The sequence below is a fragment of the Thamnophis elegans genome, chromosome 1 (assembly GCF_009769535.1).
Source record: "Thamnophis elegans isolate rThaEle1 chromosome 1, rThaEle1.pri, whole genome shotgun sequence".
In the NCBI taxonomy this organism is placed as follows: domain Eukaryota; kingdom Metazoa; phylum Chordata; class Lepidosauria; order Squamata; family Colubridae; genus Thamnophis; species Thamnophis elegans.
Window position 1 is genome coordinate 83,410,279 of NC_045541.1, and position 26,708 is coordinate 83,436,986.

Consider the following 26,708-nt stretch of genomic DNA (forward strand, 5'->3'; position numbering starts at 1 on the left):
CTAATTAGGTGTAAACTATATGTAGATTATCCAAGTCCAATGACCATGCTTAATATTCTAGTACAGTGGTCCCCAACCCCCGGTCCGCGGACCGGTGCCGGGCCGTGGAGTACCTGGCACCGGGCCGCGCAGCGGCCGGGGGCCATGCAACGGCCGACTCTTCACTCATGCAGCGCCGTCGCCGGAGGGGGGGAGCTGCGCGGAAGCACAGGAGCAAGTGAGGCGAGGAGGAAGAATCCCCCGCTACTACACCACCCCCTCCCCCTCCCCGAGTCAGCCGTCCCCTCAGTGAACGCCTCCGCCTCTTTCTCCTTTCTCGCCTCAGTCGGCTCGCCTGGAAGCGAGGCGAGGAGGGGGCGGACCATGCGCTGGAAGCGGAGCCCTTGGAGGCCGCTCTCTTCTTTTTCCCGCCCAGCCTTGGCTTGTGAGAAGGAACGGCGGGAGAGGTAGAGAGAGAGAGAGAGAGAGAGAGAACGTAGGGCAGCTGAGGGCGGGGGGGGGGTCTTTTGAGGGGAGATGGGGGGTGCGCGATTTTGGCGCCAGATTCAGGCCGCCGCTGCCGCTATTGCAGCGCACGGTGGAAAAGCGGCGGTCTTGCCCACCCCTTCCCTGCCTCCCGCCCGCTCCAGTTGCCGCAGCCAGGGGTGGGGGCTCGGTGCCTGAAGTCTCTTGCCTCTCTTCCAAAATTTTGCCAACGGGCATCGGTGAAGCGCGCTCTTTCTCTTCCTCACAAAACACATTTCCTTTCCCCCCATGCGTAGTTATTGGCAATATGGACTCTTGGAGGCTGCGCTCCCGGGTCGCATTTCCTTTTTGCAGCCCACGAGAATGCCTGGTTCTGAGCCTCAAAAAACGAGAGTTCTCTTAAGGCTGCAAAAAAGGAATATACTTTGGTCCTTGAAGCGCTTTTCCTGTTATTTGGACATTATATATATACGTACGTACATACGTACGGTATGTATATATGCATGTATGTATGTATGTATGTGTATATATATATATATATATATATATATATATATATATATATATATGTATGTATATATATGTCTGTAGTCCATAATATAGTGATGATTTAAAAAAAAATTAGTTGAGCACATGGAATCTTTTTTCTTTTAGTATATTTTGGAGGTGGGGGCCCACTTTGTTATTTAAGATAGTATCTCCTTTTATATATGGTAGTGAAGATACCTAATACTCCCACCCCCTATTTCCCCCACGACAACCTTGTGAGGTGGGGGGGCTTAGATAGAGTGAATGGGCTTAATACTGTATTCTTTTTACATTGCTATCCTCTGGCTTATTTAATTTTGCCCTTGCTCTTTTTATCTTTGACCTTGATTAATTCAGCTGTTTATTCCTTAAAATCTACATACAAAATGGAAGGTGGGATATGATTCAGGTGTTGAATTGGGAAGGTGGATTTAAAAAGTATGTTTGTATTCCCCCATTTTCGCCCCCCCCACCCCTGCGCGCGCTCAGCGGGCCACGGTAAAATTATCAAAGGCTGACTGGTCCGCGGCGATAAAAAGGTTGGGGACCACTGTTCTAGTAGATTCAATTTGCATCAGTTACCATCTATTGTAGCAATAGCAATCAGACATATATTGCTCCATAATGCTTTGCAGCACTCTCTGAGTGGTTTATAGTGTCTGCATATTGCCCCCAACAATTTGGGTTCTTGTTTTACCAACCTTGGAAGGATGGAAGGCTGAGTCAGTCTTGAGCCAGTCAGAATTGAACTCCTGGCAAAGTTTACCTGTAATACCGCACTTTAATCACTGCGCCACCACAACTCCTGTAGACCAGAATTCCCCAACCTCTCCTACTTTGCAGACCAGCACGGGGGGAAGAGGGGATTGTTCTGTGCAAGCAGCTGGCAAGCATGTGTTCAGCTCCATTTGTGCTAGTGGTGTGTACACAGGCCTGCTGCTCACACAAATGGAGCACATGTGCATGTGCTCGCCCACTGATCATGCACATGGGGAAGTGTGCACGTACTCATCCACCATTTCTGCAACCCGGTTGCAAACAGCTCACTACCCAAAGGTTGTGGACCCCTGCTGTACCATTCAACATAATGAATGGTAATGTACTAAAAATATAGGATAAGCAAAGCTTATTCTTCAGAATTTACATTTATATAGAGTCATGGTGGTGCAGTGGTTAGAATGTAGTACTGCAGGCTATTTCTGCTGATTGCGGGCTGCCTGCAATTTGGCAATTCGAGTCCCACCGGCTCAAAGTTGACTCAACCTTCCATGCTTCCGAGGTCTGTAAATTGAGGACCCAGATTGTTGGGGGCAATATGCTGACTCTGTAATCTGCTTAGAAAGGGCTGTAAAGCACTGTAAAGTGGTATATAAGTTAAAATCTATTGCTATTTGTCGTTGATAAATAAATTTACTAAGGAATGTAATTACATATATGTATATATTGTCATCATACTGGATCTATAATTCTAGAACATAGGAATTTGATCACCATCTTTTATGTGACAATGTTCTGTACATCTGACAACATATTAATATTTTCAGCCACTAACAGAAACTTCTGTAAGCCTCTAAACCTCAGACTTAACTGAGCAGTTTTCACATACTCAGATGGAGAGTTATGCGGATTACTTTGAAAGAGTGTGGAGACGACTTGTATTTATCAGTTGAGAGACTATGGATTAAACCCTCTTCTGTAGTCACAGAGAACTGCAAGTAAAACTAAAAGGCATGTCAGCAAAGTGATTTTAAAAAGAAGGATGTTATGTGAACAGGATATGAGAAGGGAAGATCAGTAACTCTATAGCCAAATGCAGCCAGATAGAATGATGTCCACAATGATAATGCAGAGTAAAGCCAGGCTATAGGTAAATTTCCAACACTTTAAAATCAGGGGGACTTTAAAAAACAAACAATTTCATTCTTTTTTTGTGTGTGTTCCTATGGCCTCAAAGAAAATACAGCAAGGTTAATCTAATTGACTGTACCAATATTGTATAATCAATAAATTCAATGGAATCCACATTGAATTTATGCCCAGAGAATATGCAGAGACTCTCCTATTACCAAATCTGGGCATTCAGACTCACATATGCGATCATATAGGTGCAGATGCACATTTAACTATCCTAAAATTTTTCCTGTTCTTCATGTTAATTCAGCTTTGCAGGGTAAGGGGTGGGTAGCTCATCAAACAGTACAGTAACAGATTGGAAAGGAGCAGCATTGTAAAGAGAATATCATTTATTTTCTCCTATCTTGAGATCTCTTTTCTGCATGTGAATTACGTTTGGAAAAAAAATCTAAAATAATGTAATTTCACTATTTTGAGTATGTATTGGCATGCTGCGCTAAAAAATATTTTTGAGTTTTGCACTAAAAAATCTATTTTATATTCATAGTAGTTCAGATCTGAAAAATGTTACATGTTTGTATTGAAAACTATTCATAATCTTATCCACATAAAGTTGCCAATATTAAAACTGTAGAATTTGTAATCCTCTCTATAATCTATTCTAGTTTACTGTCTATGGCAGATAAAATATAGCTTCTATGTAATACGCTTTTCAATTCAAGGCATTTTTCATATTCCTACTTATCCTAATTATTCAGTAAACCATTCTGTAGCGAACCAGTTAACCAACTGTAATTAAAGAATTTAAAAGTCATCAAAATAATTCTGTATGTAAAATAATTTTACTTCCCTGCTATAGTACGTAAATTGTTTGGCTTATAGTTCTGTAATTATATATGCTGATTGCTAATGACTAATAAATAGAGAAAATATCTATTGCTTATAGATATTTTAGATTTTTGTGAAGGCTGAGGCTTTGAATGGTGCTTTCTTTTAAGAGCTTTTTTTGAATAATTGCCCTCCCTCTGCTCAGACCACATCACTTTGTTTTATATTAATTCTGTGGTTTCCTTGGGTACCTCTAAGAACCAGAAGAGATTTACACAAGCTTACTGACAGTAAAAGAGACATTTCAGATATCAAATTGTTCTATAATTCAAGAACGAAATCTACCCAGACTCATTGTCACCACAGATACGGTATGTCAGCTTTGATTTTTCTAACTTATTCAGCAATATTGCTGATGATTAGATATGTTGACCTTTTGAAAGAATTTGAGGCTAAGAAAACAAACACTCTTTCATCTGTATTAAATATCAAATATAAGATTCTATATACCGTACTATTTGCAAAATTAAGAATACATATAATATATAAATATCATTGTATTGAAATAAGATATTGTACCAAAATGGAGGAGACAGATCAATAGATGGTCTAAATGGCTAGAATTGAGACTTATAGTAAGTTAAAGGATGGAGCTCTTTCTTTATTAACATTTGGTATGTATATTTTTAGTTTCTATAAATGTTACTTATTTAATCACTACTCTGTATACTTTTTATTGGTTGCTTCTGACCTCTTGCATACCGCGCATTCCTCGGGGTAGCCAGTCAGTCGGTGCATGCTCCGTCGATCTGCGCGCTGTGCACCAAGGGCAGCAGTACTGGGTTCCACAGGCAGGGAGTCCTCTTTTCTGTGGGCACGCGAAGAGCAATCCCAGGACCTGGGGATCCTTATATGTGCTTGTGGCAACTAAAATCCTCTGGCGACACAAAATCATTTCATTTAACAACGGAGTTATTGATCCAAATTAGGGTCAATAAATGAGGACTACCTACTTACCCCTCCATACCCCCCCCCATCCCACAATATTTTATTTTCCTGTGGGCTAAAATGACTTTCAATATGCTTTTGAAGGTTGGTGCCAAGAAGTATAAGTACTTCAAAAATTTTATCAGAAGGATTTTGGATTGTTTCTGGAACTGATGGTAGTTGAATGTCAGCCAATAGTTTCCTAAGCCTTAACAAGGAACACTAATTTTGGAAGCTCTTTTGTTATCAGGCTATTATGTCCAGGAGTTTTTCAGAGTTGTATCACTATTGTCAACACTTCAGTGATGTTTTAAACTCAGTTTTAAATTGTAAACACTGGTTGACATCTGTGAATTTAACTTACAAAATGTTAAAACTTTTCCATTACAGATACATGATTTGAATATTGGAAGTATGCATGTGGTTTTGCGGGGACCAAAATTAATATCTGAATTTATCTTTTTTGATCTTTTGTTTTTAATTCTTAAACTAATTTAGTGGCTTGGCATTTTAATATCTTCATTCCATTTGCTGCTGTGCTGAATCCTTAATTGCCTTTCTGGCTAGCTGTTTGCTTAATTTATAATTAAATAAAAGCACTTTAAACACATGATCAGAAAGAAAAATAACGAACAGAAAGCTTTGCAAATTTTATTGGCCGCAGACATAAGGATCCACAAATGAGTACTTATCCACAAATGAGTAGGGTTTCTGACCTTTTTGGAATAGAGGACTGTCTGTCTAACACAAAACACATTCCTTTAATTTAGTTCAAGCTCCATTTCAACTAAGCTTAGTTTCTACAGTAGTATCATCATCTGAGTATTTAAAATGTTTGCAATCTTCTTCAGCATGTAAGTTATGGTGATGTACCTACATAAAATGTATGATGTAATAATAGATTCAGATATTGGAGCATTTATTTGTACCCTAAAATCAGTGTGATAAAACATTCTTTTTGCCGAGTTAGGATGAAAGGAGAAAGAAAAGAAAAATTTTCATGCTGCGTTAAAGAGTAATGCATTTCTGAATACTTATGTGCACTGTCTTATGGAATGGGATTGTATTGCTAACAACTAGGCATTTTTAATTCTTTAGTCAGAGTGACAGCTATTTTGATTTCTTGTAGAACTGTCATCAGTGAGTGGCTAGATACAAGCCAGTGGAGCAAGTAAGATTAAATACACTGTTTGCATCTGCATCTTAATGAAAGAATTTGATGTTTCCTTTGAAATAAATGGCAGATTTCTGTCTAAAGTCTACTTGTCATGCAAAACTAGTTTTATATCATCAGAGTTGAACTGGGACCTTTTTCAGGATACATTTTTTTAGAGAAGAAAATAATCATATATTCACAGAGTTGGGAAGAGCCTTTTAGTGAATCGAATCGAATCTTCTTTTTAATGCACCGTCAGCAAATTCTTTTTATTGTTTTCCAAGCTTTGCATGAATACATTCATCTCACTAATTAATTAATTCAACTGACAAATTGGTTTTACCATTATAATTTTTTTCCTATCTTACAATTGGAGTCTGGTTTAGTATAACTGAAAATCAACATTTCTTGTCCTCTATTTTGGATTAGGGAAGAAAAAATTGTTGCCATTAGTGTCTGAGGTCTTCAAATTCTTTCAGTCTGAGGTATCTATTGCTTAAAAATATATCAGATCCATGGCTCAAGAATTCTAATAATAGAAATTTGGCTGCATTTGAATGAACTTTTTTTTTGCACTTTAGATTCTCATGGCATCTCATCAAGTTCTCATGAAATCTAGGGTTCCACATAATGTGGGGGGAAAAACATTTTCTATGGGACACTGTCTCATGTACTGAGATAACAGTAACAGTTATCTTTTCTCAAGGCTAACCATAAACCAGGTCTATTCATTCTCCTGGTGGCACTATTTCTTAACCCATTACTATCCTTTCTATTGCACCAGTTTCAACTTGTTTAAGTCCTCCTTAAAGAACACATTATTTAACGTGTGTTTGCATCCGAATACATTCTAAACCATCATGGTTTTTTGCAGCAATTTTACACTGCTGACTTATCTTCATTATGTAATTGACTACTGTTCCAATGGAATGCAAAGAGGTTGTTTTAACACAGATTATTATAATACCCTAGCATATTAACATAGTAAAGTGGAATGTATGTTAAAATCACAAATAAATTGGGTTTCATACTGCTACATTTTTGATTATGTTAAACTTTGTTCAGAATATTATAGAATCATAAAGTTAGGAAGACCATATAGAGGTCATTTAATCTCTCTTATTTAATAACATTTCAGATATTTTAAAACTGCTATTAATTCTGCCTTGGCATGAAGCGAGCTGGGTGACCTTGGGCCATTCACTTTCCCTCAGCCCCGAGAAGGAGACAATGGCAAACCACATCTGAAAAACCTTGCCAAGAAAACTGGAGGGACTTGCCTGAGTGGTGTCGGAGAATGACCTAATCCTGATTCTCCCCTAGTTACTCTTCTTGCTAGGCCATTAGTTCTTAGAGCTGTCTCATTGGATGAGGACTAGTTTGAACTGAAAGAAGAATGAAAAAAAAAAAGGAAAGGGCAAATAAAAAAAGGACCTGCCCTGCCAAACTCTGCCTTGGAAATAGCAAACGACTGGCCCACGGTGCCTCTGCCAGCAAAAACGGAACTCAGGAGGGCATGCGGCCCTCCCGAGCTCTGTTTTTGTGGCAGAGGGTTGCAGGAGGCTATTACAGTTGAAAATGGAGCTTGGGAGCCTGTTTTCACTGGCAGAGCACTCGAGCCACCCCAGGCACACCCAACATGAGTGACATCAAGCTGGCCATGCCCACCTTCTCCATCCCCCCAGGTCAAACACAGCCTTGAAATGGCCCTGAGTGAAATTGAATTTGACACCTCCGGTTTAGGTCACCAAGAGCAGCATCCCCAATCAGACACCATGGTCAATCATTCAGGAAACTCTAAGCAGCAGTTAACAGTCAAGCAGAAAGCTGCAGCAAACAATTAGCAATCTGTTCTCTCTCTTTTTTTTGTCTTCCAACTCATTGCCCAACTCCTGTTTGCTCTCCCTGTTCACTCACTCATAGAACAGTTATTTACATAGGAATAAGGCAATGTTTACTCATTTGTTTTATAAACTTCTGTATGCTTGTGTTCTTAGATTGGAGGTTGACGCAAAGGCATAAATGTTTTGTGTGTGGTTCCAAGAACAACATTTGGGCTGAATAATCTACTTAATGTCACTTATACTTTGTCAGTTGAACCTAGTTTTCATTCCTTACAGAAACAGAAAAATATTATTTTAAAAATTAGAGCTGAGGTTTTTATATGCTATTCTGGGTGCATGAAATTACAAGATACATCACTAAGGTAATTGCATACCTATCTTGCTCTTTGTTTCTCCTTTCATATATTAGAGTATATAACTAGATTAAATAGTAGAAAATAATTGTGAAAATGAATTTCCTTTGTAAAATCGCACTTAGGAGCAAAGAATGCAATATTCTTTACTAGACATGGATTATTTATGGAAACAATTGCGTTGCTTTTTTATTGTCAGAACTGATGAGAAAGATTTAAAATAAACCAGGAATTACAACTAAAGGCCTTATATACTTTTTAGACAACATAACTATTCCTAAATCAAATATGAAATTAGAAAAAATATAAGAATAATAAAATTTGCTCAGATTCAATGCATATTTCTAGAGTTTTATATTCATTTTTTATTAATTATATTATAGATTACAATGAGAAAAAATGAATTCAAACTGCAAAAAGTATAAGATTAAAAAGAACACATGGAAAAGAAAAAAGAAAATATATATTTCAAATTGTTATGTTCTGTCTCTGCTTTTAAATTGGAGTGCTTGCCAGAGAAAAGTTTTATTTTTTAGATAGATAAATAAACAGACAGACAGATAGATGTGTGTGTGTGCATTTTCTTTTTTAAAGACACTGACTTTCAATACAGGAATAGAAGGGAAAGATACTATTTAACCCTTTTTTCATTGATTTTCTTGCTGAGCTTTGGAACAGATACTAAATACATGTGGGCAGCACAATTTCTCTGCTATTGCTGTTTGCAATGTTTGGCACACATTGTTGTATGAACAAGAAAATCTACGATAGGAAATACTCGTGACTGAATTATCTAGTTTTGGTTCTTCCAACCCATGAAAGGAGATTTCAGGAAATTTCTGTATGTAGAGTTTACAATCAAGAAGACATTTCAATAGAAATTTCTCATCATAGCTAACTAGAAGCATCTGAGAAGAATGATCTTCTGAATATCCTAATTTTTGAATGAATTTAGCATGTGGTGGTATTGATTTTACATAGCAAAAATAAAATAGTAAAGTTATTGTATGTGAGATCAAACTAGATCATTTACAGTTCCTGAGTCTGTCTGTTGTGTGATTTCCATGGCAGCAGTTGACATACAGAAGGCTTTCTGTGTGTTTTTCAGGCTCTCAACACTTATCTTATCTCTTCCTTTCCTTGTGCTTATTCTTCAAACAGCAAGCAATCAGTGAGATATGGGCAATTATTCACATTGTTTAACATGTTTAAAATATACTAAAAAGAAAGCGAAAAGAAAGAAGTTTTTTTAAAAGAACAAAGAACAAAACACCTTATAATTTATTGTTATAGTAATCTATCCGCAGCAGCAGCTCAAACGGATCCTGCTGGGCCACAACAGTAATCATCATATCTTGACCATACAAAATAATGCTAATCCTTCCATTATTTTGTTAAAAGATCCATCTCATAAATTGAAAGACTAAATCTGAGACAGCTCATATCGCACTGATGGATTCACATCTTCCTACAACTGCCTAATTACCAATGAAAAAAAAAATCCATAGTTCTCATTTTTACTTCTTTGGCAGCTTCATAAGGAATGCTTATCTATGGTTTGATCTGTGATTCTTATTCATATTGCCAGAACTTCACACTCAGTGTAACCAAATCAATTGCTCCAATTCATTCATTCATTCATTTCATTCATTTCATTTTATTTGTCTTGTATGCCGCCCACTCCCGGAGGACTCCGGGCGGCTCACAACAGACAAGGAAAAGGGGATAAATAGACAAGACAACATTTTTTTTAAAAAGGCGCAACATTCACAATTTCCATGGGGCTGGGTATTTCACAAGCCCTCCGGCCTGCTGGAGCAGCCAGGACTTGGTGGCTTTGCGGAAGGCCAGGAGGGTAGTAAGGGTCCGGATCTCCACAGGGAGGTCATTCCAGAGGGCTGGAGCTGCAACAGAGAAGGCTCTCCCCCGGGGAGTCACCAGCCGACATTGGCTGGCAGATGGAATCCGGAGGAGACCTAACCTGTGAGATCTTATCAGTCTGAGGGAGGTAAACGGCAGGAGGCGGTCTCTCAGGTACCCAGGTCCGATGCCATGTAGGGCTTTATAGGTAGCGACCAGCACCTTGAAGCGGATTCATGTTTGTAACTTGTTTGTCCTTCCCTCCCCCTGAATTGTGAGCCGCCCTGAGTCCCCTCAGGGAAAAGGGCGGCATACAAATAAAGTATCTATCTATCTATCTATCTATCTATCTATCTATCTATCTATCTATCTATTCGGAGACTAATGGGTAGCCAGTGCAGCTTGCGGAGGATAGGTGTGACGTGGGTGTACCTAGGTGCACCCACAATCGCTCGCGCGGCTGCATTCTGGACTAGCTGAAGTCTTTGAACACTCTTCAAGGGCAGCCCCATGTAGAGTGTGTTACAATAATCCAGTCTTGAGGTCACAAGGGCGTGAGTGACTGTCTGAAGAGCCTCCCGATCCAGGTAGGGTCGCAATTGGTGCACCAGGCGAACCTGGGCAAAGGTCCCCCTGGTCACAGCTGACAGATGGTGTTCTAAAGTCAGCTGGGGATCCAGGAAGCAAGCATGAAGCAAGCCACAGTGTTCCAGCTCACACCTTACTAAGGACTTAGCTCCAAGTGACTCATCGATCCAACTTCCTCCAGCCTTCTTAGGATCTTTCTTTATCTCTCTGAACTTGAGAAGCCACTTTTGCTAGTGGGCATAAGACTAAATATTCTGAAGGACCCAGATTGTTGGGGGCAATATGCTGACTCTCTGTAAACCGCTTAGAGAGGCCTGAAAGGCCTATGAAGCGGTATATAAGTCTACTGCTATTGCTGAAGAATTTACATATACCGATTCATCCTATGTCTGTCATAATTCCATTTTGGACACCTTGTTCCCTTTTCTATATCCTTGAAAATAACAGAAAGGTACATTCTTTCAATCATACAAGAAATTGATTCCATAGGATTCAGCCCCCTTCCTCCCTCTCCCCACATTGGGGCACAGGTGTCCAACTGCCATCACTTTTCTATTTCACAATTGCAAAGAGGACAGAAATGCTTTAGGCTTTAGCCTGGTTTACCTACGTCTTGCCCCTCCTTCGTTTTAAGGATTGATTTGCTTCATGGTCTTTAAAATTGGCCAATTTAATTTTTAAAAAAGCTATGATGTGTCTTTGTACTCCTATTTGGAAACTGCTTCTTGTTGCATCCTTAAGATTGCCTTTAATGAGATATTTATCCCATCTGTTGAGATTTTCTTCCTGAATCCCTGAGCCTTCTTTGTAAATCAGAAAAAAATAAATTTACCATTCCATCTGTGAAAAGTACAGCTACAGAGGTACATGGAGAATGTCTTAGATCCCATAGTTAGAAGAGCCTTTCTCCTAATTGATCAGATTCAGATTGTAATCAATATCTTTTCATTATCTTATTTGGGACTGCATTAGGTGGATACTTTCTTTCACTGGTAAAAGATGTAATATACATTGTGCTGCTATTTTTTTGAAAGTTTTTGTTTTTATTCTTCATATAAACATTCACAAATTATATTCTCATAGTTATTAATATTGTGTGTTATCTTTTAACATTTATAACATTTGATTTCGCCATCTAAAGATTTAAATATATAATTGGGGTTGCTTTACCCGCCATCCCATACATCCACCTTGTTTTACCACAACCCTATTTTTCCTTCCCTCTCCTTTTCTCCTTCCTTCTCTCCTTTCTTCTCAACTTTCTTCTTTCCTCCTCTCCTTTCCCTTTTCTTCTTCCCCTTCCTCTCACATTGTGGCCGCTATTGTGCCCTGCTTGATTTACTGATCCTAAGCCTGGCTAGACTAAGGCTGGATCTGCTATTGTAATTAGCTGTAAGAAATAACCTTGAGGAAGAGCCACAGTCAAGGCAAGGGTCAGATATATGTCAACCCCAACAGGAACAGAATTTGATACAGCATCTCAAACTTGACCCTCCCTAGTTCTTCTTGGGATAAAAGCAAAAGAGGGGGGAGACACATCAAGAACTGCAAAATGGTATCAATCAGCCCTTTGAGATAAACCAGACCCCTAACAAAAATAGGTTTAGCATTCATACTTTTGGTGTTTGATCATGAATACTAAAACTACTTTTATTATTACAGCCATAGAATCTGCTAAGCAAGACAGTTGTTAAATATGTCGTGCCCAATTTTACAACCTCTTTTGCCATGGTTGTTAAGTAAATCACTGTAGTTGCTAAGTGAATCACGTAGTTACAGAGCAAAACCAACTTCTCTCATTGACTTTCCTCATCAGAAGCCAGCTAGGAAGGTTGCAAATGGTGATCACATGACCCTAGGACCCTGCAACTATTGTAAATACATTCCTGTGTAAATACATTCCTGTTGCCAAGGGTCTGAATTTTAACCAGGTGACCATGGATTGTTGTGATGGTCATAAGTGCGTAGATTAGTTGCAAATCACTTTTTTCGGTGGTTGTAAATTTGAACAGTTGCTAAACAAATGGTTGTAAGTTGAGAACTACCTGTATTTGCTTTTTTTGTAAAATAAATACATTTAATAGAAATCTACTTGGAGACAAATTGCCATACTTTCCTTAATTATATAATTGTTCAGAAAGAATATTGTCCTTGATTACAGCAATTACAAGACTGGCTGACTAGCTCTAAAGAGAATATGTTTTTGCAGTAATGTAAATGGAGAGAAGGGAATCCATAAAGAAAATTATAGTCTTATAGTTCTATCCTTCTTCTTTAGTCATGCATTCTGAATAACTTTCTTCCCATTAGCACAGTATGCCTTCCTGTTAGGAAAGTGATTATTAGGTAGTTTTGGATCACCAAATAATACCTTGAAAAGAATGTCAACATATTGCAACGAATTAAATTAAATTAATTTATTTCAGTGGCTGGATGCAATTTCAAGAGGAAACATAGAACACAAACATACATTATATATTATGAGCCAAACTAATTGCAGATTAATTTCAGTATAAATATCTCTGCATAAATGTTGAAATATTCCCAATTATAGCTTCAACATGCTTCATTTTAAGGCTCTCTGATCGAAGTTAAAATCTATAGTTCCAGTACAGGTAGTCTTTGTCTTATGACCACAATAGAGCCCAAAATTTCTGTTGCTGAGTGAGACAATGAATTTTGCCCATTTTACGACCTTTCTTGCCATAGATCTTAAGTGAAGACTGCAGCAGTCAGTCAGTTAGTTGGTGGTTGGTTGGTTGGTTGGTTGGTTGGTTGGTTGGTTGGTTGGTTGGTTGGTTGGTTGGTTGGTTGGTTGGTTGGTTGGTTGGATGGATGGATGGATGGATAGATAGATAGATAGATAGATAGATAGATAGATAGATAGATAGATAGATGTTAGTTAAGCGAATCTGGCTTCCCCATTGACTTTGTTTGTCAGAAGATTACAAAAGGTGCTCGCATAATATCAGGACACTGCGACTGTCATAAATATGAACTGCTGCCAAGTGTTTGAATTTTGACCATGGGGTTGCTGCAACAGTTTGAGTGTGAAAAAAGGTTGTAAGTCACTTTTTTTCAGTGCCGTTGTAACTTTGAATGGTCATTAAATGAAGTTGTAAATTGAGGATTATCTGTATGAGTTTTGTCTTCCTTCACTTCTTGGTCAGTTACCTAAAACAGTAGCTGCATTTTCCTCTCTATGAACAGTCATCATATTCATAAGCCAGTAATATTAATAAATACGAATACTTTTTTCTTCTTGATAGTCAGAGATCTTTATTAAGGTTTTCTAAGTGTGTCTTCTGTAATCATTATGTTTTCTTGTTCCTTTAAATATTGCATATATTTGTTGGGGTAGGGAGAAACAAACTTAAAGCACCACTAGTACTAGCACTTAGACTTATATACCGCTTCACAGTGCTTTACAGCCCTCTCTAAGCGGTTTACAGAGTCAGCATGTTGCCCCCAACAATCTGGGTCATCATTTGCCGACCTCGGAAGGATGGAAGGCTGAGTCAACCTTGAGCCTGGTGAGATTCGAACTGCCAAATTGCAGACAGCCGGCAGTCAGCAGAAGTAGTTTACAGTACTGCATTCTAACCACTGCACCACCACGGCTCCTTACAAGATTAAATGTCTGTGATTATATGTACCATCAGGGAGTTTCCATCTTAAATTTTGAATGGGATTGCACACCCTCGGATGGAATTGATGTGCAGCTTGGGGTTCTTCCTGGAGTCCTGCTCAAAGAGCCAGAAACACTTTTGCATAGATTTATCTTGGGTACCAATTGTGTCTATTTCTGGACTCGGTGGCCCTTTTCTCCATCACTCATAATTTGATTAGCTCACATGTGGAGTACTGCTGTGTGATGCATTTGGAGCTGCATGAAGACCACTTAGAACTTCACTTGTTTTGAAGGTGGAGATGTGATTTTGTGGGAGCATGGGATAGTACATTCATTTGACATCTCTGCTCTGTGAGCTGCATTGGTTATCTGGGTACTCTTCAGGGTGCTGGTTGCCACCTACAAAATCCTAAATGGCATAGTACCCATTTATTTGAGGGCCCATGTGTTTCTCATTCTTTCTGCCCAAAATGTAGCAATAGCAATAGCACTTAGACTTATATACCGCTTCACAGTGTTTTACATCCCTCTCTCTAAACGGTTTACAGAGTCAGCCTATTGTCCCCAACAATCTGGGTCCTCATTTTACCTTGGAAGGATGGAAGGCTGAGTCAACCTTGAGCTGGTCAGAATCAAACACCTGGCACTGAGCTGTGAATTAACCTGCAATACTGCATTCTAATCATTGTGCCACCACAGTTCATGTAACCAGGCAGATTGGCATGCTCTAAGTCCCTTCCATTAAGCAATGTTTTTGATGGGACAAAGGCAGGGGTGGGTTCCATCAGGCACTACTGCCGAATTTGCTTGTGTAAGCACTGCGTGCATGCACTTGATGCACACTGTGTGTGCATGCGCAGTGCAATTAAAATTGTTCTGCGCATGAGCAGAATTGAAAAACAAAATGGTGCTGCCCGTGGAACTGGTTCAGGGGCGTCGTAGGCCTGGGTCGCTGCCGGTTCCAGCAACCCAGGCTGCCAAACCACAACCGGTTTGGCTGAACTGGTCCAAACTGGTAGGAACCCACCATTGGACCCAGGAGTGTATGTTTGCCTATCCTTTGGAACAGCATCCCCCCCCCCCCCCGCAAGAGGGCAAAATGTGATTTTCTTTAAACATGCTTTGAAGATCTGGATTTCCCCAAAACTCTGGACAGGGCTGGGATGTGGGCTTCCTCTGTGAGAGTTTTTGCAGCCCTTTAGTGGATGCTTTGTTTCACTGGGATGACCATTTTTCTTTTCTTGTCTAGTTTGATGTTTTATACCTTTGTTATTGATTTTGTATGCTGTTGAATGGTAGATGAATTGAGTAGATTTAGAATTTTTAAAAAGGACTTGCCATAACATTTTCTGGGATGTTCTTTCAACTTCCTTTTTTTATTTTGGATAATTTTAAATAATACGCCCCTCTTAGAGAAGTTATTGTTTGTCAAAAGACCATATAGAAGATTCTGTAAGAACAGAGAGACAGACCCTATAGTGAAATCTCAAGAGAGAAAGAAAACTAAGGTCAGATCCTTAATGATATTAGACCATTTCAACATTTTCGGAAAACTGAAATGTTGTGAGCATGATTGGTCACAATATAGTTGTAACTACGAATTCTGTATTGAAAGTAGCTTCTCCTTATCTATTTCTCTGTGGAAACTATGCGTATTTGTCGCTTTTTCCCTGACACAAACAGTTTCAAAGAGATCATATACTGAGAGTACCCAAACAACAAAAGCAAATTTCCATTACAGACATTTTTTTTTCTTATGGAAGTTTCTATTCACTGGCATGGGAAGGATCTTATACTTCTGCAAAATAATGTGAAGGTGAAGTCATTCCTGCCAAAGAGATTACTCTCGGATATGCCAAGTATTTTTCAGCAATGCAGTCCCCTCCTCCCCTGTGTGCAAATAAATGGACACCACAGTATGACCTTGTTGGTTCAGTGGCATGTATCGGGTACAGGGAATATGTGAAGGCCATGCGTGCCAGTTTCTACCAAATTCTTTCTTTGTGACAACTCAATGCTGTACTTCATAGTCTTCATTGCACCATTGCTCTTCTGAGTTGCAGATATATGCTATTATACAAATCATTATGCATAGCACCTACTGTCATCTCAATTGATTAAGTGTGCATTTTCAATCCACAGACCATCCCGCAATAAATCTTCCTGCTTGTATTCTGTATAATTTTATAAGGAATGTTTTGATAATGTTTTTCTACTTAGCATATTACATTCGGCCTATTTTTTTATGGAATGCAATCATGTACAATGTAACCCACCATTTCCATGATGCCAAAGTTTTACTGGCAGTGGATAATGCAGAAATATTGAGGGAGAGGGAGAAGTGGTTATTGCGCAGACTTTCCATTGGTCGTTCAATTTATTTTTATTTACCTCTGAAGAGATAGAAAATAGAGACATTTCAAAGAAGGCAAGCCTTAATTTGCACTTAACTTTACCTTCATTACAAAACAAAAAAAGATGAAACAAATAACACGAATTCGACATGAATAAATAACACAAATTTGACAAAGATTTACATAAAATCTGTAAAAAAAATGCATGCATTGATTTATATAACCAAAGACCTGATGTTTTAAACATACTTGGCTTAGCCGAAGGAATCCTTGTATTGTTGTGAGTATGTAGAAACAATAGATTGGTAACAACAGCATACATAGTTCCATTAGGTGCTATTTTTTTTATTTCGTTTACAAACTATTTCCTTTCCAACATTCAAGGTCGTATGTCTTTCTATTTCCAGGGGAATTCTTGTCCTGGAGATAAAATCATATTTCACCTGCAGTCTTGATCTTCATTAGCTGATAGGGGGGATTTGCAGCATTGGCAATAAGTTATGCTGGTGGTTGGCTGACTGCCAAACCAGGCTGCTGTTTAAGATACTGAGGCTCTCTCGCTCTTTTTCGCTCGCCCTTGTTCTCTCCCGACAGCATTCTATGTCCCCTCTTTGCAAAAAGAATACCGTATAAGGTGGTTTTTTTTGTTTAAAAAACCTCTTGGAAATGAGATGCTGCTTGTTCCCGCTTGAGGAAATTAGACATCTCTGATTTTGTGATGGGTGCTATTTAGGAGAGATTTGGTTGTGGGAAATTTTGCTGCTCAGGAAGAAGCAATCAGAAATGCAGCAGAATCCTAAGACCAGCTCAGAATGCACTTGGGTTTTCTTTGGCTGGTTGCTGAGTGATTTCTCTACCGATGGATGCCTGTGTTAATACCTCACCTCTAATATTTGGAATATGAAAGAAATGTGACTCCAATATATGAAATGGGAAGTAAGTCTGGATTTTCAAATTCTGTTTCTCAGCCAGAACATCCATTCTTCCAGCTTTCCTGCAGGTATGTACATGTTTAGGGTTTTTGTTTTGTTGATAAATTTAACCTCATAAAACTGTGCTGGGTGCCTTGTTTTGCCTGGAGCCATATGAATACTTGCTGGGAAACTCTCTGAATGAAGAACAAAGGCAACATTTAACAGTAAATTTCTGATATGCTTTTTTGTACTAATTTTTAGTTGTTGTTTTATTAAAAAACAATGATCCGTATTAAACAGGGAGCTGGTCGTTCATGACTAGTTCTTCTAACCCATTGTTTTCTTTTGTTACAAATAGTATTGCTTCAAAATAAATCCTTTTACCTTAGCATTTTCTAAATTACATTTATTGCGTGCGTGATAGTCGTTTTGTCAGTCTATTGCACTGAACCCTATTGCAAAAAATATAATTATTGCATTATTCCACTAAAAACATTCCTTAGCCAAATTGTGTTCCCAGTAAATCAGCTCTGCAATGACTAACTTGATTATACTTTCAAAGGTTAGAGCAAGATAGGCTTTAAATATTTTATGTGGAAAAATAATGAAGGTTGATATAAACAATCATTGTTAAGTCCCTTTGTGTAAAGAAAGAAAGAAATACTATATTTAAAATAGTTTCAGATCTACCTTTTATAGGCATGTTGTGACAAGGCTAATAGGTTTCAAGACTTAAAGAAATTACTTCTTCTTGTATTGATGTCTAAAGAGTAATGAAGAACAAAAAAGGAGCTAAGCAAGTCATATTCTCAGCTTTCACCAGCTATCTTGGGTTTCTGGCACACCTTTCTGAAGGAATGCAGTCTTTGTTTACTATATATTTTATGCCCGTGTCTCCTTCTAGTGTAAGAGTGAATTAAGAAGTGAGAGCTGGAGTTTAGCTGGAGTTTCTGTATAATTACTCATGCATTCAAAATGTGTTTGAGGGAGAAAAAAAATCAAGTTAATCATTAATTCATCCAAGGTACAAAAACTTATCTGGCAATAGAACTGAGAATGTTTGCATTTATGCTGGTTTCTATTAAGTGTTATAAAGCAATCATTAAAAAGTATCATGAGTGGAGTGCTTTATTGTCTATAGGCCAGTTGTACAGTTTTGAAAACATTCCTCCCCAGTGTGAGCTTCTATCAGTTTAGAAGATTCCAAAACTAAGATAATGATGAATAATTGGTGTATCCTCATTTCATGGCTTGCACAGATTTATAAATAAAAGAAATAATTTTTAAAGAAATCCCAGAAGTCTATATCCTTCCAGATGTATAGAATGTGACCACACTGTCAAAGACTAATCTTCCTACTTTACATTGGATAGAGGAACAGGAATACCTGGGTATACTGCTACATTTGCTTTGGGATGTTGAAGGACTTAATTAGCAGTTTACATCTATGTTAAAGTCATTTAGAGAATGAAAAGATGTTGTACCTTTTGTCTCATTCATTTTTTGAGGTAGATGATGGTAGTAGTTGTCATAGGTCTTTTTCAGCCTTGTTTGCATATGGCTTGCAAATCACTTCAGCAAGATGCCTATCCAATATTGATTATGGAGACACAGCATAGCTGTGTTCCTTATAATAAACAGTGAATATGTGCCTACTTAAATCTTTTACAGTTTCTTTTTCTTATTCATTTTTATCTGCATAATTTCAATTAATAAGCAGTTTGAGACTTCAGTGCCATGTATTGCTTCTATTTGGGTGGAAGGTGTGTGTGTGTGTGTGTGTGTGTGTGTGTGTGTGTGTGTGGTTTAATTACAATTGCCAAAAATTAATGGTACAGTTTGGCATCATGCTAAAGTGGGAAAAAGTGAATATTGCTGTGAAAGCCTTAAATGTGTTTTATATGATAACACATTTTTTAAAATAAAATTCTAGACTCTTACTTCCCAAGCTCAAGAAAATAGGAATAATCTCGGACTCAAAACATCCATAACAGAATCCCATCTACTTTCTGTTATTTCACAATCCATTGTTGACATTGTCTTCTCAAAATGTTGCATAGTTCTTGGCCACAAAAACTCATCCAGAGTGGATAGGTGTTCTCTTAACATTTACTTGCCTATTCTGACTTATATTCCAATTCTGTCTTCTACAGTGCTGTTTTTAATAAGTTGTCTGATTTTTTCCTTTTGGATAAAGATAGATACAAAGAATGTTAAGCAGTTCTGCTCTGTCCCTGCTATCCATCACCTCCTTCCCAATTTCTCCCATTACTGGACTGAAAAAAACCATGGACTTTTTTTCTTATTTTTTTTATTTATTGAAAGAAACTTTTTAAAATTATTTTTGGCATTTGTTGCAAGTAGTTTATTCTAAGCCTCAGCTTTCCTCTTATTCATCCTTGCAGATTCAGACTACTTGGTTTAGTTTTAGTTATGTGTGTCTCTTTCCATTTTTCATATTTATCGTTTTTCCTACTTAGTTTATCAGACAACTTTTTATGGAACTATGCTGGTTTTGTCTGGGGTGTCTTATTTTTCTTTTGCAGTGTTATTGTGCTAGACTGGGCTTTTATAATCTCATTTTTCAGAGTTTCCAAGCATCTTAAGTTGTTTTTTCCTTTAAGATTTCCATCCGTAGAAATCCTCCCTAAGCCATCTCTAGACAACTATTGAAAGTTATCTTACAGTCTAAAATGCTAGTGCAACTTTGTTCAATTACTTGTGCAAGTATTATATTGAATTCCTATAGGATATGATCATATCAGTGGTGGGTTCCTACCAGTTCAGAGTGGTTCGGCCGAACTGGTAGTGGTTTGTCAGCCTGGGTTGATGGAACTGGCATTGAACCAGGCCTGCCATACCCCTGAACTGGTTCTCTGGACAGCACCATAGGCAGCACCATCTTTCCCCCCCCCAGTTATTCCCATGCACAGAACAATTTTAATTGATTTGGCCCCCGGGCTTTGAATTTGACACCCCTGTTCTAGACTTTAATTGGAGAAATATTCTGTGATTCTTTTTATTGTAAGGTTCAGTATGCCTCCTCTTAAATATTCTACTTAATAAAAATAAGTAAAACAGATTTTTTAAATAGCAACTTTACAATTCATTAAGAGTAGGGAATATTCATTTTGAAAGAAAAAGAGTCTGAAATCAATTTTCAAGTACCAGAACGCAACAGGACGCTATCCAAATGTATATCCATATCTGCTTTAGGATGGGATAAGCAGCCTTGAAGCCAAGGTATAATTTAATAATTTTAAAATTGCAAAGCAGTTCATGGTGGTTTTCCTCTATAAGGCATTAAACAAGATTATATATTATATCAAAAGTTATTGAATTTGGCAACCGCTACATTTCTATCTGGATGCCTGGTTGACATTGGTTTCTTTGCAGTTTTCTGCTGTTTCTTTGTGGCTTACACGGGTTGTTTGCAGGCCTGGCATTTCGCTATTATCTGTGTCAGATTTTCTTCATCAAATTCAAGCAAGACGTTGTGTGCTTTGCATCAGTGCCTGAGCATAATAATGTACTAGAGCAGGGGTCAGCAATCTGTGGCTTCCTCTTGCTGATCAGCACCACAATTTTGAGAGAACCTTTCGGGGGGGGGGGGGAAGCACAGCATGTGAAGAAGAGACTCTATGGTAAGGAGTGAGTTTTCCGGTCAGCTCCACAATTGATAGGGCTTTCAGTGAGGACTGGTAGAGAAAAAAGGATGCTGCGCTAGGAGACTCTATGGTAGGGGGAACCGGACTTCCGGTCAGCTCCAGAATTGACCGGGGCTTCCGGTTAGGACTTTTGTGGCTCCCAGTGTTTTCTTTTCTGTGGGAAACAGGTCCAAATGATTCTTTGAGTGTTTAAAGTTGCTGACCCCTGTACTAGAGAAACAAGGTAATAATCTGAAGCTCAGCCTAGACAAGACATATGAAGTAAGTGTTACCAATTTGGGGCTATTCTGGAAAGTGCTATATTTGACTAAAGTAGGAAAAAATCTACTAAAATTTGGAAATCTTGCTGATCCAGCAATGCCATTGAAGTTGTCTTTGTTGACTAGGTAATTCTGAGTGCTTTTATATGTCACATATGGCCATATCAAATTCATGCACAGTTTCAATCTTTAATAGCTTAGTTGTTGGACCCCTGCATATCAGAATGATTGCATTTTTCCATGTATATTTAACTTTCTGTAATATGTACCAGACATTATTTTCTTGTGTATCTATTAGTGTAATAAAATAGATGCTGCCAAACTTTCTTGACACTGACATTCTCCTGTGCGCTACTTGGAGAGTCCAAGCATGGGTTAAATTAGCCTGCTTGCCCTAGAACTGAATTTGAATTTTCTTTAACCACGCCTCCTGTTCCTCCTTGAGGCCAGTTTTTTCAACTCAGTCTGCCCGTCAGGACATGGTTATGAGAGCTCCAGCTATTTAATTCAGGCTTGGACTCTCCAATTAGCACAGTTTAGTTTAGTACTTTTATTTTATTTTATCTTTTCCCTTGTATTTTTTCCCCAGAAACTTTCCTTGTATTTGATTTCCTCCTGAGCTGTCAGTACGAGGTAGGAGCGGTCTGCCTTCCACACCTCACAGGTCTGAGACAGATGGCTAATTAAATGATCAGCTGTTCGGCGGCTATTCTTATCAGTGGAGACCAGCGTTTAGGCTTCGGATCTGCCGCTGCCGCCAACTCAGTCGCCACTTCTGTGAGCATTTTGGCGCCGTTTACTGATAGCCACCATTTTGACATTGCGCTGCCGCTGTTGACTCAGCTGCCCTTTATTTGAGTTTTTGGTGCTGTTTACTGACAGCCGCCATTTTGAAATTGCCCCCATTTTCCATCCCCTGTTAGCAAGGGGCTGATCTGCCTCAGCCAGATAGCCTTCCTTTGGCGTGAACGGCTTCTGTCCACCAACATCCTTGGACTAAGACAACTGCCTCTTTTTCTGACCATCCCATCATGTCAGAGGTACAGGGAGATTCGGAGCAGCCTGGCCCTTCTACCACCATACAGGGGAGATCAGTCCCAGCCCCACCCTCTAGAGACTACAGCCCCATAGCTGCTGCAGTGAGGGGCAGGAAGGCAGGCAGAGAAAAGACAACAGGGAAGAATAGGAATCATTCTTCAAAGGCTGCTGAAAAGGACATTGAGTGGCACCAGCGTGCTATAAAAAAACAAATTCAGAAGGCCCATCGCCAGTCAGTGACTCCTAGCCAGCAGAATACCACCCAGTCAAAGAGGCCTCTGTCTCCCTCTCCTCCTGTGCCACCTCCACTGGGCATACAGGAGGAAATTGAACCACAGGATTTGTCCCCTGACAATTCTGTGGTCTCTATGGCTTCCCTTGCTCCCTCCTCAGAGTCAGAACCAGACAATCCAGGGGTCAGTCAGGATGAAATGGACACTCAATCTCATGCATCCCAGCCTATCCCATCATCCTCAGCTCCAGACCCTGGCACAGATCCAAAGACCGTGGCCTACAGCTCTCAATGGACATGCAGGAGGTCATTGTCCAAGCTATATCCCAGGGAATAGCTGAAGGGCTGCAACAAAAGGATCCCCACGCAAGGCACCCCCTCCTTAGAATCATCGGTGGTCAGTGAGGGGCAAGATCAGGATAAGCAGGAACTCTCAGAGGATGAGAATTTTGCCTTTACGCCCCTGTTTTCTCTGGGCTCTTCAAGCCCACCACCTTCAAATCTATTCTCCACAAGGCCAAAGCTATCACCCAACTGGGTGTCAAGTCCCAGGCAGCTCAGGGACCCTCTACTTTGGCCACTTCTAAGCCTAGTGATAGTCTGTTCAAGCAACAGACCCCACCTCAGGAATTGGTTCCTGTACCAGATCTCTTCATGGAGGTCATGCAGCATCAGTGGGCCCAACCTTGCACCCTGGCAGCACCTAGTGGTGTTGACAAAAAGCTCTATTCAGTTGAGGCCAACCTGGAGGATGTCCTAAAACTACCTTCAGTAGATCCTCCAGTGGCCTCCCTTACCTCCAACTCCATCCTTCCTGCAGACCTCATGGAAAGTCTGAAGGCAGAAGACAAGAAGGTGGAGAAGGCATGCCACAAAATGCACCAGGTGACTTCCTGGGCTATTAAAGCATCAACTTCCGCCTCATTTTTCAATAGGGCTTCCATTCTCTAGCTGCACGAAATGCAGCTAAGGTTGCCTGCCGGAGATGCTGTCTCAGACAGGATGTCAATAAAATTGTAACTGCAGCACAGTATTCAGTTGATGCTTCCCTAAATGCAGCTAAATTTTCTTCTAGGGCTCTGGTGTCTAATGTGACATCCCGTCGACTTCTGTGGCTTCGCCATTAGCAAGCCGATATGAAGCCTAAGTGGAAGTTGGCCGTGGCCCCATTCAAAGGGTATAAGCTGTTTGGTGAGGCTTGGACTCCATCCTAGTGGAGGGCAAGGACAAGAGAAAGGTCCTTCCCACTGTCACCAAAAAGCAAGAGCGCAAGCCGGTGCCTTATTATAGGAGGCACTCCTTTCAAGCGACTGACCCCTCCTTCCATTCACCAACCTTCTCAAGACCCTTTTCTCAACCCTCAGATAATTCCCAGGATAGGTAGTCCTTTCAAAGCAGGGGTAGACAACAGTATCCCTATCGCAGGCCATCTCGAGGGTCCTCTAACGGATCCTTCTGCAAATCCAAGTGACCACCAAGAAATTCCTCCCATTGGGGGACGACTTACCTGGATGACATCCTCGTACAATTGTCGTCCAGGAAGCAGGCCCTCCACGATCTCCAGTCCACCATGTCAGCCCTCCAGATTCATGGGTTCATTGTGAACCTGGAGAAAAGCCAGTTAGTCCCCATTACCAGGCTCCTTCATCTCGGGGCAGAGGTAGACACCACACTCTGCAGGGCGTTTCTCTCTCCAGAAAGAATAAACAGCACAAGGGTCTTAGTCAGCAGGGTTCAGGAAGCGAGGCAGGTCCCAGTGCTGCTCTTTTCCCAATTACTCGGCTAGATGATCTCGTGCATATAAATAGTTCCATGGGCACGTTTGCACGCACGAGAGCTCCAGTGGTTCCTGCTGCCTCTACAAAAGATCAACAAGAGTACCTTGGCGATGATGATTTGGGTTCCACCAAAGGTGAAACACTCACTTGGGTGGTGGCAGTCATCCGCCCTGACCAAAGGACACCTCTTCAAGGATCCTGACCATCTAGTTGTCACAACAGACACCAGCCTATTCAGCTGGGGTGCTCACCTAGGCTAGCAGGTGACACAGGGCAAGTGGTCCTGGGCTGAATCAGCTTGCAGTATCAACTGGCTGGAGCTGAGAGTGTCCAGACGTGCCCTGAGACACTTCAAATAGGACATTCAACACTGAATCCTCAGTGGCTCCAGCTGGCCACCTGGCACTTGAGGGGGACCTCCTGAGAAGAGACAACTTCTTGGACAAGGTAATCCAGACTATCCAGGTGTCCAGGAGACCCTCAACTACCAGGATCTATGACACGACGTGGACCACGTTTGCCACGTGGTGTGCCTTCCACAAGATAGACCTTGTGGCAGCACCGGTTCCTGTGAATTTCGGACTTCCTGCAGGAGGGTCTCAACAAAGTTCTGGCACCCAACGTTCTTCAATGCCAGATAGCAGCATTGTCTACCATCTGGGCTGGCCATTCCTCCAAGACCCTCAGCAGACTTCTGAGGGTGCATAGCTTCATTAGGGGCACTTTGAACCTGCAACCCCCCCGGTGGTTCTTCGTTATCCAACTTGGCAACTATCAGTAGTCCTGCAGGCTCTGACAGCAGCCCCGTTTGAGTCTCTTTGGTTGGCCAGTCTATGACCCCTAACTCTGAAAACAGTTTTTCTTATTGCCATAACATCGGCAAGGAGAATATTGGAGTTGGCGGCCCAGTCGGTCTGGGACAAAATATGCATTATCCATTCAGACAGGGCTTTTGTCTAATCCATGCTTTAATACCAAAATTAATAATTATGTGATAGATACCATCCCTACATAAAAATGTTTTTTGATCTAGTTATGGTTAAGGGATGAAATGGGTGCCTTAAGCTAAAAACTGGTTGCATAATAAAAAACCAATCAAGACATTTACTGGAAGAGAGCATGATTATTCTCATGATAACTGGTTGAAACCCCAAATAAGACATATTGAACAACATCATTTTGTTTTGGAACCATTTGTGTTGTTCTAATCAACCCAAAAAGAGTTTGAGTTTATGGGTTAGGAAATTTTTCTGAATCATTTCAAAGTTCAAGGACCATTGGTATATTTTTCTAAGCAATATATTATGAGTTTTTGTCCCCATGTTACTGACTTCATTTTGCATTCAGCTGTAATTCTTGTTCCATTATATCTGCATAACACAGAATAGAAGGAAGTCTAGAAGAACTCTATCCCTGATAAACCCAGGCTCATCAAGCTGAGTGTACATGGTTGAAATTTCAGCAGTATTTTAGCTAAGAAATTAGTATCCACTTGCAGAGGATCAGAGGAGATGTTGGAGTAATCTATCCTTTGTCTGTGTAAATAGCATTTAAAACATTTAAAAAATAGGGTAACCACCATCCATAAACCAATAAAGAGATCGAAATCGCTGCTAGATTCTTCTGTTCTTTAATTTAAATTAGCTTGAATTTTTAGGCGGACTGTCTTTTTCTGAGTAATAAAATCACCTTACCAGCTGAAAACACTTTCGCCATTCTTTGGAGCTATCTGCAGTTTCAGTTAGCCTTATGGCTAATCCAGAAGTCACTGGCAAAGGAGGTTAAATTCCAAGCCCCCAGAGACTTTGCGAACGTCTCTGGGGCCACTGGATCTCCTCCTACCTTTCACTGTCTCTCCGGGACAGCTTGGGTCCAAAAAAGAACCGTCCAAGTGCTTCGGAATAGGGGAATTTCAGGAATAGCCTGAAAATCCGTCTTCTCACTGCTAAGCCCCGCCTTCTTCCCCAAGACAGTCCTTGAATTCAATTATATTTTAAATAATATTAATGATGTCCTCTTTCATAGTACAATTAGGTAACAACTTTTGATAGTCTTTGGGGTATAAGTTTTTTTTACCTCTGCATTAAATGGTGCATAGTTCCAGATTTTAGAAGCAAGAATTTATGTCCTGTTTTGTATTAGGCTATGTTGAAAAAAAGTAAGTTTAGACATTATAGCAGTCCTTATATATCTCAAAGAGTGCCATGCAACAGATGATATACGATCGATAGATAATATTTAATAATATAAGCATATAAGTGTTTAACAATGTAAACACAATAATAAAATAGCAGTATTATGAGACTATTTTTCAGTAGTGTACAGCTTCAGTTCTTACCAGAAATAAATAAAATACCAAAACATACAATG

At 39.8% G+C, this 26,708-nt stretch overlaps 1 protein-coding gene across 4 annotated transcripts in view; it reads left to right on the plus strand.

Annotated features, from left to right (window-relative positions):
• PLEKHA7 (pleckstrin homology domain containing A7) overlaps positions 1-26,708 on the plus strand; it is a 139,440-nt gene that overhangs the window by 28,068 nt on the left and 84,664 nt on the right. Inside the window, exon 1 of one of the 4 annotated variants that reach the window (XM_032222655.1) lies at positions 7,924-8,024. The exons of the other annotated variants lie outside the window; for them this stretch is intronic. Within the exon in view, the coding sequence (XP_032078546.1) occupies positions 7,999-8,024 (26 nt within the window). The 5' untranslated portion in view covers positions 7,924-7,998. Of the gene's footprint in view, positions 1-7,923; positions 8,025-26,708 lie in introns of those variants that run through there. 4 annotated transcript variants of the gene reach the window in all.